General features: G+C 43.9%; 1 protein-coding gene across 2 annotated transcripts in view; it reads right to left on the bottom strand.

The window, feature by feature from the left end:
* The window catches only part of LOC147260569 (tetratricopeptide repeat protein 28-like), a 188,422-nt gene that overhangs the window by 73,927 nt on the left and 98,426 nt on the right, over positions 1-16,069 (bottom strand). For both annotated transcript variants that reach the window (XM_086207194.1, XM_086207193.1), the window contains exon 3: positions 3,851-3,998. In XM_086207194.1, the coding sequence (XP_086063320.1) occupies positions 3,851-3,998 (148 nt within the window). The remainder of the gene's footprint in view (positions 1-3,850; positions 3,999-16,069) is intronic.

The raw sequence follows: 16,069 nt of genomic DNA, 5'->3' as shown, positions 1-16,069 counted from the left end.
TTATAATTAACGGGACAAAAAAAAAAGATATTTCAAATGAAATACAGGGGCCACATTCTCCTGTTAAAGGTACAGTTTGTAGCCAATTCGTCAATTTAACTGTTTAACGCAATTGACACGATCGTGCAGTCAAAAGCTTACAGCGTAGTAAAGGAAAAAAAACAGGATTCAGGCCACATGTCAATCAATTATTGGGGGCGTGTGAGAGTAACCACATCTAGTCCCATCTTGAGGAACAAAGTGGTTTTTCAACACAGTTATGGAGCAGCGCTACTGGGGAGAATAAAATGATGATCTTCCAAGTAGGCTTGTCACGAGAACCGAAACTTCGGTACCAAGACGGTACTAAGATGTGACGGTACTGACTTTTCTAGAATACCTGAAGTACCGGTGGTACCGAGGAGCCAGATCTGGCCGCTTCTTTAGCGTTGTTTCTTGGCTGTAAATGAGCGATTATCTGGCAACCCTCCCATGGTGCTGATCACGCATCTGGGTCGTCAACTACAGCGACAGCTGCCCCTCAATTAATTGAGAAGGAAAACGCCAAAAGTCGTGAAGGGAAATACTTTGGATTCGAGGCTGATGAGGAGGGATTACTTATTGATTCGCAAAAACCGATATGCAAAAAATGCCGTCACCATTCCCCGGTGAGGGGGAGCAACACATCAAACTTGGCAAAGCATTTAAAAGACAAACATCCAGATTTGTACAAAGAATTCAAGGTGAGTGCATTTGAATTCAGGTGTTATCATTGTTGCTCATATCTAATAACGTTACAACGATGAGATGAGCCCATAGTAAATGAGCTGCCTGGCAAAGTAACATGAAGGTTATGTCCAGCCTTGTCTGTCCCGCATAACAGTCACGTGACGTTGTCTGGCAGCTCATTTACTGAATCGCCTAACGTACCGTTAAACCACCCTGAAATACTGCACGTTATCTAACGTTATTCTTTGTTTGAGAGGGCTGGCATTGCTGTTTAGCCAATGTTCTGAGTTGTAACTTTTTTTAGGTTAGGATTGTGTGTGTGTGTGTGTGTGTGCGCGCGCGCGCGGTTGTAATCAGTTAAATTACAGGGGATTTATTGTTTTTTTTTTTTTTTTTGGTATCGCGTGGTATTGAGTATGGTGGAATTTAAGTGGTATTGGTATCGACAACTAAATTTCTGGTATCGTGACAAGCCTACTTACAAGGCAATCTTTGGTGAACCTGCCGTGGAGTGACATCATTCCTTCAATAGCAGATCTGCAGGGATCTCTCTTGAGTTAGCATTAACAGGCACATTGTCTGTGGCCCCAAGCAGCTGAATGAACCCCCCCCCCCCCCCCCCCCCCTTGTGATTGCATACACACTCAGCTCCCGATGTATACAAGAGTGAGCAGTAGATTTCCCAGCGCTTGTTCAATGACACACATGGACAGCGCTGATATTGGAGGGAAAGTTTTTGCCAGGATGATCAGTGAAGAGATTGCTCCACTTTCCACTTCTGTGAGAACCCTTTGTTGTGGGAAATACAGCATGAGTCAGTCACATGAGAGCACAACAGCTGCTTACATCTGGTATAACGAGAGGAAACCTTGATCTAAGCAAGAAGGGGTGGGAGTGTGTGTGTCAGAGAGAGCAGCTTGAATTATATATGACATAGTAAGAATCTGGGAATTATGATATAAAGTGCAAAGCAAGGATGCTTTGATGAATTCAGCGTGTCCTTGAAGACACATGCCTTGATAATTGTCTCTCTGGTTCCAGCCAGATCTCTTTGCTCTGTGGCAAAAATAAACAAGTTGCTTTGGGAAGACCGGAAACATCACAGTGTTGACATATCTATAGTAAGATAAATGACAATGATAAGTCAACACTGCAATCACAGCTAGATAAAATCAGCTTTCTTGGCAACATGGCAGACACACTGAGTTTATACCCAAAAGAGAATAATGCAGTGTTTACTGTTATGAGAGATTTAAGTGTGATTACAAATGGATTACATCTTTTCAGAGCAATTAGTTTTGTTACACAGCAAAACAAGAGTTAAATAATTCCCTAATGTGTCAACAAGCATATTTTCGGTTAAGGTAGAGCGGGAAATCTTAAAAGCGATACTTCCTCCAAAAGTGTTTTGCTTTTAAAGTAGCTCACAAAATGTTGTTGTTGTTGTTTTTTTTTATCCCTCTTGTGTCACTGCAAACTGTATATTAGCTTGAAGCTAATGGCGACTGACAGTTAGCAACAGCAAAATGAGACAAACATGCCAGTTTCTCAAGGACATTGGTGTTATCCACAATTTCTGTTATCCAGCCATAAGCCGAGTAATGCACAAATACTTTGATTTGAGCCAAAGACAAACTAACTAATGGATGAAAGTAGCTGTTAGCCGTCATTTGCCATTAGCTTCAAGCTAAATATACGTGCCTGTCTCTTTCTGCATTCAGCAGTCACACAGACATAATGCAAGGGGGGGGGGGGCTCTTTTGTGAGCTCAAGACACCTATTTGTGTTTACTTGAAAGGGGAAATACACTTTTTGGGTGAAGTATTGCTTTAAGCTAAAGCTTTGGTGTTTTTAAATTGGTGTGTGTGGAATCCAACAAGCTAAATCCTGGGAGGGGGCCGATTAACAAGACAGGAACAGACAGGGAGCTCTCCCGCCTTCAAGCAGAGAAAGCAACACTCGCCTACCTTTCACTTATGGAGGGACTTTGGCTGAGTAACACTGATTATCCTCCCTGTTTGCCGGCGTAACATTGATTATCGTCCCTGTGTGCCAGGGGCCCCTCTGAGAGGATCATTGCTCTTAATCCTTTGACCTAGCTACTGTACCTCTCTTCAACACACCTTGGATTAAGTCCTCTGCTGGTTGCCTGGTACTGGGGGAAATAGGGTAAACAATTAAGCGATTAAATGGCTCGGGCTAAATGTTGGTCTGCCCCTATTCAGAGGACCCATTCTAGTCCATGATGCTCGAGTCTGGGCTTGCACCCAAACCCCTTTTCTTGTTTTGGTTCCAGTGACAGGCTTATGTGTCACTCAGATGGGCACGAGCGGTTCTTTATTCTCTTTGCAATATTTTTCTTCAGTATTTGCACACGAGTATACAGAGGATCAGCGCGTTCACTCGAAGAAAAGCTGATTCCTCACTGAACAAAGCCACTCAAAGCCACTGATCGCATTGTGCAGTTCAATAAATTTTGGATTATTAAACAAGGCCACATTCATACACAGCCGCTGCGTTCAGCCCAGTTTCGACTGCAGCATGACTCAGTTGGCTGCTGCTGCCATCCAGATCTGAGGCATATTAAATCCTCTGCAGTGGTCATTTGAAGTAAAACTGTTGCCAGGTTTGTTTAGAGGCTCATTAGGCTGCTCCACACTGATTACTAACAGACAACAAGGTCACTGCAGTTGGCTGATGATAGAGCTGATAATAATGCATAACAGTAAGCACACATTTTAGTGACAATCTCAGCTTGAATACGCGACTTATAAATCCACTAAGCTTTAGAGAAAAAGGCTTAGTCAGGGCCAGGCCCAGACAATGGCATTAGTGTTGGATGCTCATTAAGATAATGGGCTATCTGTGAGTGTGATCAGGTTGACTGACAATACGATATGCTGAAGCTGCAGGCATTCAGTCCGGAGGTAAGCACTTGACATCAACAGTCAGTCACAAAGACAGAGAGGGGGACAGATGGCGAGATGACCCGTCTGCAGGATGGGTAAATAGTGACAGGTAAAGTCACCCCAACACGCTTATTGACTGCCAGAGTAGAAGGATTATCTGTGGCGATGGGGGAGCGGAGCGACACGTGAAGTAGAGCCACACACACACATATACAGATGATGACATTTCTTACCTCGTAGAGGCGATTTCATGGCAGCTTCTACCATGCCCACCAGTAGCTGTAGGCTCTTGGGGTCTTGAGCCAACCCGGAGGCGAAGGCAGCGAGTGCGTCGGCATGACGACCAAGGTACTGAAGGGCAACACCCTGTCGGAAGTATGCCTGTTGAGGGAGAGAGAGAGAGCGAGAGTCATCAGGACTCCAGTCAAGTGCCACAGCATGAGGTTTTATACAAACACATTACCAGACACACTCATTTCACGCCATTTGCATTTTCTCCACATGAGCAGTTTCCAGGACACGGCACCCTCGCTCCTTTGTATCCCAATAATAGAGTGATCACTCGTTTTTTTGTACTTGTTAATTGGATTATAAGTTTTACATAAATGCACATGTTACACTCTGGCTGGCTGCCTTCTCAGGAGCAACTCGCTGTCGCTCCACTCAATGTAGTTTTTTTCGGTTTGCTGTGGGAGTGAAGTGCACACAAGTAGAGCGCTGGGATTTGTCTTTGGCTGTGTTAGAGGGAAGTGAAGAGAGAGAAAAAGCAGAATGAGAAGGAGCTATAGCTCAATAAAAAATGCCCATAAAGTGTGCGATCCTTTTGTCCAGGAGAACAGATATAAAATAATAAAACAAGTGGACAGTGGAAGTTTGTCCTCTGTTTTTACATCAGATAGTCTTACAAACTGGACATGAACTGCATGTGTATTCAGTCACACTGTCGGGAGAATAATCACACAGGACCACAGTGATGTAAACTTTGCTACTGACATACAGTACTGTATCTTTCTGGGAGAAACATTTTGGAAGTAAAACAGACACCATCTCTGGTATCCAAAGAATGTACTTTAGTATGTCTGCTTGGACATTTTACTCAGGCGAATTTGGGAGTCAGTATGTTTGTCGTCTCTGGCCCGATCAGACATTAATCCTTGTGAGTTGTGAAACCTGACTGTGGTCCAGTTTAACAACAGCAGCAAAGAGAGATGGAACTAGAGCCAGCTCATTATTTACACGCCAACCCACTAAATCCCCCCAAAAGCCTGCAGACTGTCTCTTAGAAAAGTCCTCTCTGGGTGTGCACGTCAGAAAGACAACATTACAGCAAGGAATCACGGGGGATGGGGGTAGGAGGCTGGGATGAGGGATAAGCCTTCTGTGAAACAAAACTCTGTCGAAGAAATTGAACAGTAAAGAGTCCGAACCTTTCCTTCTCTGGTGTTTTTGTGTGTTTGTGCTAACGTGCTGGGCGCCAGCAGTCCGCGCTGCCATCTGGCAACTTCCTTACCGAGGCACTCACTTGACTCCACAAGTGACACGGGGGCTAATTTGCTATTAGCATCAAGGAGGCCTTTTCATTAGCCTTCACAAGCCTCTCTGTTAGGATGTTTGAAAGCTAGGATGTGAAAAAAGGCTAGCAGCATTAAGCAAAATGAGACATGACATGGAATTTATAGAGACCAGTAATTAATTTTGCTTCCGTCTGAGCCCCCCACTGACTACCAATCTCTCTCCAGTGCAGCCCCCTCCCTCCCCCCCAAGCAGCCCTCCTCTTGCATTGCAACTCCACTGAAAATGACGAGGACACAGATTAGATTCAAAGCATTAACCTTTGTTCGAACACTGTTATGATATGAGGGGAGAGTAGGCTAGGGTATCCGCTCAATATTAATTGCATCTGGTGACTGTGGAGTTTGGGCAGGATGCAGAGCCCCGAGTGTAGAGGCCCACAAACGTTGCGCCCAGGGGAACAAAAGACATTTAAAAGCACTTCTCCCTTTGATTAGATTTGGCCTACAATATGACTGCTCTCCAAGAGATCTTGCTTTTATTCTCTCAAGCAGCGTGCCCTGACTGAGACGACCACAGAGAGAGGATGAGAGAGAAGATGAATAAAATAAGGCTTGCTTCAAAGAAAAATGGGCATCTTTTTAAATCCTTTTATTTTAGCCTATCCTGTCCTACATTCAGTCCGGAGAGTGCATTAAAATATTGCAAACACAAGCACGAGAATAAATGCATAAACGAAAGAGCCACTGCAAATATGACAGAATCAATGTGCTGTAGAGCCTTATACGATTATTTCTTCTTTCATTAATCTCCCTCAGCCTTCACAACAGACACACAATATAACCTCAGCCTTTGCATAATCCCACAAGTCAACTCAAACAGAGCTGCTCATAAAACTGACTTTTCCTTGAATTTACATTAAAATACATGAATAATAATTCAGGCCAATACCGAGAGCGATACTGATGAGAGCCTGCAGACAAATTGAAACTGACACATTTAAGTGAAAGCCTGTATAGAGCAGAGGAGCACCGATAGACGGGTTTTCACCTCAGGAACTTGCAGGCTGTTTTAGGGTGGTCGCGATATGTGTGTGTGTGTCTACCCTGGATTCACACTTTCATCATTCTGAAGCAGCTTTTCTCACAATAAAGTCTGCGCATGCTAATACAAGAACTAGATATCAGCGGAGGGAAGTGATGATTACTACACTCCCATTTGTTGTGTTTCATTTTACTCTCCTGCTTCTGGGTTTCAGCATGTTTGGAATTCACATCATAACGGAGGCTCTGTATTCTCATGAAACACTGGCATGACAGCTTCCAATAATTAATGCACCTTTTCATGTATAATTCTACGGATGTCCAGCAAAGATCGGCTCATTCGCGCCTAGCCTTCTGAGAAGCTTGAGCAACACATGGTTGTTCCTTTTCCCTCTCAGTATAAAATAAAACATTCTTAAACACTTGTTCCAGTTCAAGTAGCTGACACCATGTCTTGAATTCAGCCTGTAGATGTCCATGGGATTCTCATCAGATGTGTCAAAATCTGATCGTGAGGACTCCAGTTACTACAATTTCCTGTTCTCTGGCGAAATATCAGAATTAGCCATCTCACCATCAAAACTGAGTCTCAAGTCTTCACGGTATCTTATCATCCTGACCATATTTGGATTGGATCTGATTGATGCACTCGCAAGAGGGCAAAATATTTTCCAAAAAAAGTTGCACATACTTCCGATTGTCACCAGGTGTCGCAGTGACAAATCTGCCTCAAAATGTGTTAGGTTCTTCCTTGGCCCATAATACACCCTTCCACCATGTTTGGCAAAAACCATCATCATAGTTTGTACATAATCCCCCTAACAGACAAACAAACCGACAATGCCACCAAAAACATGACCTCCATGGCAGAGGAAATAAATAACGGCTGCAAAAGTTCTGATGTCTCACTGAAACCACCCTGTTCTGTCGCCATAAATAATAGCTTCAAATGTTCCGACAGCTCTCTCCAAGCTCCTGGTTCCTTGAGCCAAGAACGAAAAGTGAATGAGAACAGCCTGATCAAGGCTGTCAGAAAATTAATACCCCAACTTGTGAGTCCGCACCACAATGGAAAGAGAAAAGGCTGAAAGGGCAGATTAATGTCGTGCCCCAAGTTCCTGCGGTGGAAAATGGCCTAAACCGTGCATGAGAGGACAAATCTGCAGAAAAAACACCAGCAGGCTGCCTCTGCTATTGCAATTAGAACATTGTGAGAGGGCCGAGAGAAAGATTTTACCCCAACACAGCATTTTTTTAATTCACACTTAACAGGATCTTTTCTAAAAACAGAGCAGCATCTACTTAGAGGTTCTGCTACAGTGATTAGCACAGCTGCTAGCTCTTAGCCACACAGAGAGTGAGGTTAAGAGAGAGAGAGAGCTGCAGTAGGGAAAGAGAGAGAGAGAGAGAGAGAGAGAGAGAGAGCGCTCTGCCCCGTCAACATACAGCATTACAAATACAACTGAAAGCCACAGCTCAGGATATAATCTTTCAGCCAAAAACAATCTCCTCTTAAAGGATGGATGACTTCTCAGTTCACGTTCTCTTTAGCGTCTTGTAACCTCCACTAACCGAGGCTTGTGATAGCACCTATCCCAGCTACGTTATTGCACCTTTCTGCATCTTCGCCTCACCTATTTAATGCAGCAATGTGCTGATGCCACAGAAGCGTGCAATGAGTGGGAAGGTTTGTCGTTCTTACCCGTGGGTAAATTCCAAGAGTGCTAACGCGCATGTGTGTCAGTACGTGTGTTATGTGTGTGAGTATGAACGAGAGAGAGAGAGAGAGAGAGAGAGAGAGAGAGAGAGAGAGAGAGAGAGAGAGTGAGAGAGCCTGGTGAAGACATACAAGTAAGAGAGGGGAGAAAAGCTTTTCTTGTTTCTCGTGCATTTTAATATTTGATGAATGCTTGTTTGATGTAGTTTTAAATATTCATGTTTTTATGCTTTGGAGGAAGTGGGGAAATGATGCAAAAAAGTTACTCACTCTGGTACACTGTGCTACACACTGTAGGGAACCATCACTCTTGGTGCATATGCACAACAAGCTCCTGCTCACCATGGTCACATATTCACTGGCATAGCCCCTAACAAGACACTTACAATGAAACATGGATGGTTTTCTTTCAGTGACAGCTCTGTTGTTCACAATAAGGCTCACAGTCACAACAGCTGAACAGAAAGTTGACAAGATTAAGAGTTTGGCGCAAGACAAGCTGTTAGAGGCTTCTTTTCTATTAGCAGATTAATGCCTCAGCATATGTCCTCGTCTGCTGTTTAGGCTCTTCTACAGCAACCTCAGTAAGGAGCCCTTAGCCTGTGAGAGCACGGCTGTGTTTAGACTCGTTTACCTTCAACAATAGGAGCAGTGATGGCAAGGTGTACTGCGAGAACACACTCAGTATCCTGCATGATAAAACTGATTGTACTGTTTGTTGTATAGCTTATAAAACAGGATTATTGACAAACCATAAAGCTGTTGAGAGTTCAGTGGTCACCAACCTGTCAATCACACACTACACATGAATTAGGTAAAGCATCTTCAAGATACAACACCCTGTTTTGACTTAAGTATTGCTGCCCCATACTGCAGAAATCCTGTCAGGATACTTGAGGCAGTTGTATCCCAGTGGGTCTGTAACATTATCTGAAGGGAGTTCAAATGAGGGAACTGACATGAATGGGAGCTGGGAAGTGATTCAACGCCAGCAGGAGGAGAGAAGATGCATGTGCTGATTTCAGCAAGGGCATTGCTTTGATATAGCTGCGATTAATTGATCGAAAATAACGCAGAAATGATATCATGATGCTGATATGTCTGAGGAATTCATTTATGCTTTATCATACCTTTCCACAAAACAACAAGTAAAAAACCTTCTAAAATGCTTGTTTTCTAAATGGAATTTGGAATTGATCTCTTACCCTGGATGTAGAGCATATTTCATAGGAGTTAGGGTGCTCCAGCTTCCTCTGTTAGGATAACTGCTCTTTAAAACTGCCTGTAGGTGCAAATGTGAGTATAACTTATCTTGATGTGATTGACTGGTGACCTGTCTGAGGTACGGTAATCCCTCCCCCAATGGATAAACGATATATATGTATGTATATCTCAGTGGATTTTGGATGGTACAGCTCATCTTTCTCTGTAGATAGAAGTTGCACCATGACATGCAGCTAAAGACTGCAAAATCTATTCGTTTATTCTACCCTGAATCTGTCATTTTCACTTCACTTTCTGGATCATTTGTTTTAACTGCACTGGAAAAACTGCAGTTTTCTGCCAACAAATTTAGAGTTGTAAAATCTAAACCCCTGTGATGTTTTTCTCAACCAGCCTCATAATTCCTCATCCACAATAGTCAGTCTATCATTGAGCAGACTGTTCCAGCTGTGCTCCAGTAGTTGGAGGCCTTTGTGCCCTGATCGCTGATCAGCAATAATAGAGATGCTCTCAAATGTGGAAATCAATAGAAGCCACGTCAGCCACACCCATCACTGCTTGGTGTGTTAAGGATGCGCCTGCTGCAGATGGTTTCTGATGGGCAATGTGACGACTCTGAACAGAACCCCTGCCAGCATCATAATGGAATCCAAATCAGACCATCAAATGTGTACAGCAGGTTGCACATAAACTGCACACACACATAAATACAAACTGCAGAAAAATACATCAATAATGCTTGGAGAAGCCCACCCTCCTGTCTCCACCAAACAAGTATTACATGTATTAAGCTTTCAACAAAGACCAGGATCCGATTAGCACAAATGGTGTGGCAGGAACAAAGGGATTGCTGCCTTTCTTCCGTGTGTTTCTCAGCTCTTTAACTATAGATGCTGTTGCCTGGTTTCCAACGTGACCCAGAAAAGTCATGAGTCGACCAGGGTTTCAGACATGTGCCTCTGCCGTAGCTCGCATATCTCTCCTGCTGCACTTTCAAGGTGACACAGTAGATTCGCTGGGTACACAAAATGTCAACTGCTTAATTTAATATCCAGGGATAACTGTCGGCCATGACAAATTAGCTGGGAGAACGGCAAAAAAAAAGAAAAAAGTGAAATGGAATGATTGCTGCTTTGGGCCCTCTGCCCTTCAACTTGACTGAAAGCCACAGAACAGCACAATGGAGCAGGAACTTAATTAAATTTATTTCTGAGGCCAAATCTGAAAGTTTCTATCCATCCTCCTGCAGGTACTGATCTCTTTCCCCCCTGAGGACTAAAGAGGTCTGAGGTCAGGCCTCACAGGGGTGCTGGTAGGAGCATTACATCCTCCGCATTGAGCACTGGGTCACGCCGGTTCAATCATGACCAGGCTGCCTGTCTATTACCATCTCCAAGATCTAATAATCCCAAATCCTAAACCAGCACCGGATCACCATCAATTCTGTGTGTGTCACGGTGAGCAGCAGTGGTGGTAAGGGGGAAAGTTTTCTGAAATAATGCAGCTGATCGACTTTGTTTTGCTGTATTTCCTGACTTTTCTAGACCATCCTCTGTTGAGTCTATGGAGATTTTATGTTTACAACATAAGTCACATCAAAGGTTCATGTTTGGCACTTATGCAAGTCAAATTGAGGCACCTTACAATCTGCATGTAGGTAGATGTAATAAAATATTTATGATCCATTGATGTGTTCCTCCCTAAGGGCGTTGTAGGCTGGTGATTGCTATTCCATCTGAAGGCCTTAATTAGCCCATTAGATTAGATGGGTTTAATGAGGGCAAATTAAACTGATCATTCTTTGTAGAGCTGGCAATTAAAGGGTAAATGTTTCATTATCCAGTGAGCGGTGACAGTAAGGCCCAGGTAAAAGCCAGGGTTCTTGTATGAGAGACATTGTAGTACTCTCCCACGGCTAGCAGGCATCGATTGGCTGGCTCACATCAAACTGGCAGCCAACACGGGACTTCAGATTGGAAAAGGTCACGGTCTTGTGTGTGGAATCAGCACTGAGCACTCTGTATTCACTCTGTCTCGTATTATCTGGCAGGGGAATGGTTTCATAAAAACAAAGAGACCCTTCAGCGTGGAAGGTCTAGGCTTGTGATCGTGGACGTGTCATCTGGCGCACTATGACAGTCAACGTGCTACAAAGGGGAATAACTGATATTGCTCATTTATCACAAACAGATGAAACAGCAAAATAGTGGCAAGCTGCGAGGTCATGCAGTGACATGCTGTCACAATGCACTGTTTGGCAGATGGAATTCAATTTTCTTTCCGCTACGTGCTCGTCCACCACAAACGATGGCTGCAATAGACCAACGGAAAAGAGATAAAGGAGCAGATAAAATGGCAATATGCCTGCAGCTCACAGCACATTAATTCCAAAGTTAGAAAAACCATGTCAGAGTCTACTGCTGAGATTAATAGCTCGATTTGTCACATGGATGCAGCTAGCATACTTGCATTCTTATTAGCATCTAAAGCGCCTGGAGATGTGAGGCTGAGAGGGTCAGGGTGCTAAACAGATTTCCGCGCCCCTTTCAACTAGATCCTTGGCTCCGCCATCCCAACAGCCACAGGGACTGAGTCTCAATTAAAGTGGGCATTAATTACTTAAAGGAGCTTTAATCAATCAAGGCCAGATGGTGAACCCGGAAAGGAGAGCAAACTCTGGGCTGAAATAGTGATTTCCATCCAAACTAGACTGGAGGTGGCAATAAAACCTTTATTAGAGCATAAAGATTGAAACCTTGTTAAAGTAAATTTTCACAGAATCTTTTACGCGTTTATTGTCGCAACTGAACATTTATTAAAACCACTATTAAATTGTGTAACCACTACGCTTTGTCTGGGACGGTAACACACACAATGGTTGTGATTATTTCCAGCAAATTAAATCAGCAGCCCTGACCATATGTGTCCCTGATTTGTTTAGCCACACAGTGATGACAGAGGAGGCTACTTGGCCCTGGTGTTGTACTCTCCTGGCCTGAGGCACCGCATCCTCCATCTTCATTTGTACTTCTGTAATTGGCTTTGACGGTGAACTCAAGCATGGCTGAAAAATACCCTCTCTCTTTGTAAACACTGGCTGCGACACTTGCTCTCCACGCTGGAAACCACGCATCTCCATTAGCCGTTCGGATGGGTCGTCATGTCCAACTGACTCTCTCCTCACGCCTCTTCAGATCTTCAGCCTCAAGTCTCAGCTGATATATTGAATTTCTAGTGGAAGACTGAACCATGTGACATTTTCCAAGTGGAGGAAGCCTTTCTGAGCCTGAGTGGTTTTTCAGTTAGTTATAGTTGCTTGCTGAGTTTGAAGATCCTGAAGACAGACAAAGTCCACTAAGTTATTACCTCCCCTCACACGGCCACACAGTCGTGGGTACAGATCCTTGTCAGTGTCTCGTCTTGTGTTGGGTTCATTAAGTTGCTTTGGACATACTTGGGAGTTGCTTCATCAAACAAGAGTCAGCAGCTCAGCTTGCCCAACAGTGTGCCTTCTCCAGAACCGCCCTGCAATACTTCAAAAGACTCACTGTCAGCCTTTATGGAGAGCCCTAATGAAAAGCATGGCATGAGCCCCTCTGCTTTTGATTCTGCTAGTAAGGAGTCATACATGATTGAGTAAAGGCAAGCTGAATCACAGATAAGGTGTAGAGAGGACTGGAGAGAGCAGAGGCCAGAGTGAGGAAAGACAGTAGTGATGTAGCCCAAAGGGTTACACAGTAGGAGGAAGAGGGTGAGAGAGCCAGACAAAGGTTAGCGCATCAAGGAGACGCAGACATGCCTCTTGTTATTCTATCCTCGTGTGTCGTACATGTCTCGTGCCATCCAGGCTATCACAGCTCTTTATTGTGAATGACCTGTTTCTCCTTCCCATCTCCCGGCGCAGCAGCCACAACAGGCCAGCAGCATCACTCCATTGGCCTGTTGTGGCTGCTGCTTTTCCGTGCTTGTGCACATAGAGATCTCCCATGTGATTACCAGATAAATGCACTTAAATTCACAACACATGTGACAGCGGTTTATATATAGAGTCGCTAATTCCCCCCTCAGCCACAACATTATATGAACTCCATGCTGCACCAATTTAAGTGTGTGATGAGTCCCACGCGGACACACACACACACACCTCTGCTTATCATATATATGACACGCTCCAGCAAGTTGCCAAGCTGAGGAAAATGTAAGAGGCAGAAAAAAATTTAAATTATGGACGGACTAGTGTGGATTTTTCATTATTAATGAGAGGAGTAGTTTTCATGGCTGCTTTCCTGTAAGGAATTATTGGTTGATCCGAGATGTAGTTGAGCTGAACAGTAGCACCATTTTCGGAAGAGATATGTCACATCCGCAGAGGAAAAAAGAATGCACAGTCTTGCAGACTTTAACAAGCACAGTGCTTCTAATGCCAATTTTAGCAACAAGTCTGCACTATTTTAGACTGGAATCACGACCCCTCAATTCCCATAATAGGGCTAATTGGCGAGAGTTCTGCTGAAAGGAGATGTCTGCCTCTGACAACACTGAGTGGCCGTGTAACACATCTGCACGGTCTCAGTGTTAGCTCATTAAACAGCGAGTTCCCTCAGCGTTCTTTGGCCACCGCCATGCATCATTAATTGTGTCCGCCTTCTAATCACGTTAGCTGTGTTTCCCTGGCTTTGATATCTATCTCCTAGCACGCTGCGTGATTGGGCTGTCCAGCAATAAGAATAAGGGAACAGGTGTGCTTACCACCTGTAGAGAGTTTATATGTTAAAACTTCAAACTAACAGAAACTCCTCTGGCAACCAGCTTACATGAAAGTAGCCCACCAGAAGACACACACGCACACTCACACAAAGCCGAGCAACACTTGTTCAGAGCTGTGAGTCATAATGTGGGTGCCAACAATCAGCAGGGCTCGCTGCACCCAGCTGGCTGTAGTAGCAGAATGCAACACATTCTCATCTAGAAACAAATATCTACTACAAATAGACTATTAGGGTTTGATCAGCTTGGCAGAGTGTTACTGATTCATATGCATAGAGGGCATGAGGCACAGTGCATGGCAACATATGGCAGTTAAGCTTTTTAAAAGTTTTCAAGCTGGTTTGACATTAAAGTCATGTTTCAGACAAAAACGTAACTTGTTTAGCATTTACTTGCCATTAGATGTCACAAATTCATGCATATGTGTTTTCCAACAGACTTCATACTTGTTTGAGCAAAAACAAAAAAAGAGCGCCGGTTCAAAACTCACAGTTCCCACTTGAACTCCCAAGATGTACTGATGTTTTCATTCCAGTCAGTTTACGATACATATCTTTCCATACATAGATATCCCAATGCCAGAGCTCTTCTTTTCTTGAGTAATTTGTTTGAACAGTGTGTGGAACAGCAAGATCATAGTCCAGTTCAAGTCACGGAATGGAATCTGGATTATTAAATTGATTGCTGACCATTTATCTATCTGTGAATAACATCAGTATCAGCACCCAATCCCATTATTCCCTTATATGCCAATTTCTCCACTGAGGGACGAATAAAGGTTTATCTTATCTTATCATATCCCATCTTTAGTTTGTGCATCGATGACACTACGTTGGTGGACGTTCACACGGAGTGCAGTATAATGTCTAGGTAGCAGAGTCTGACCTATCTGGGAGCCGGGATTTCAACCGAGCTGTTCATGGTCAGTGGTACGGAGCTGAACATGTTGAGCCTATGACTGTCACTCTTCTGACTCCATTAGTTTCCTAAAACAAATGTGTCTAATGTTTTCCAAATCCTGGATTAACCAAGATGTCATTCAGGGGAAAAGCAGAAAAAAAGTCCAGACATGAAGTCAAGACATCTATAGCAAGTACTTGATAAAGAAATTAAACTTTTTGCGTGAGAAATATCGCTTTAATCTGGCAACCAGACCAGAATTGGGACTGAGGAGAATGGTGGAAGATTATAGCGTAAGGTATCGCATCAAATACACGGCTGTCATATCTAGCAGGGTCCTGGACAAACTTCAACATATTTCTCTGAACTGACAGACGATCAGCACATTCAGGCTGCACAGCAGGAGGGAGAGTTTAGTAATTTTTTCTGCTGCTTTTAACATCCTCTCATCCTCTGGTCCTTTAACATGTACATGACGCTGAAAGCTCAGCGCAGCCTTTGTCTTTAAATTATGTTATGGTGATTTGGCCAGATGAGGTTGCCGTCTTAAGATCTGAATTATAGTAGCGTAGAGCAGCGACTTGCAAGTGACAGCCGGTGATGAACATGTGTGTCGCTGGTCTACTTCTTCCTCTAGTCACACATTCAAATGATGCAGAAAAACATGTGGCCATATCAAATGTGTATTATAAAGCACAATATTTCTCACCCAGATGTGGTTGCTCTCTCTCTCTGTCTCTCTCTCTGGCTGTAGAGCGCAGGGAGCAGAGGAGGAAGAGGGCAGCTTATGAAAGTCAAGAGAGCAGAGCACAAGTGTAGCAAATTGAGGCTATGGTTAGCTTAGGACCAGGGAGAGGTGAAAGTGGCCCTCATTTCATACTACACAGAGTTTGGCAATTACTGGTGACAGTGGTTCGGCGCTGAGATGGGGAAAAGATTGATCCGGACAAGCAGGACTCTGTTTGCTTTGTTAAGAGTAATTCATCACTGTGGCCATGGAGGAATGCTGGCAAGGGAGTACAGCTGTGCGTGTGTGTGTGTGTGTGTGTGTGTACGCGTGCGTATAAGAGTGAGTCAATGCGTCTGTGTGTGTAACCATACAGGTATGTGAATATGAGTGTGTGAATACGCGTGTCCCAGCATACATTTCTGCACATGTCTGAAATAGCCAAAGAGAGAGAGAGAGAGAGAGTGGGGAAAAAGAATGAGCGAGATGGCAATGAGAGTAGGGAGGACGGAGGGAAGGACCCTTTCACATTCGTGCAAGCGGACCCAAGGTATAATCCATC

Source organism: Aulostomus chinensis, chromosome 6, assembly GCF_037954235.1.
Source record: "Aulostomus chinensis isolate RoL2024-O1b breed Wild chromosome 6, RoL_Achi_v1.0, whole genome shotgun sequence".
Lineage (NCBI taxonomy): Eukaryota > Metazoa > Chordata > Actinopteri > Syngnathiformes > Aulostomidae > Aulostomus > Aulostomus chinensis.
The sequence above is the reverse complement of the archived record's forward strand: the minus strand, read 5'-3'. Positions and strand labels throughout refer to the sequence as shown.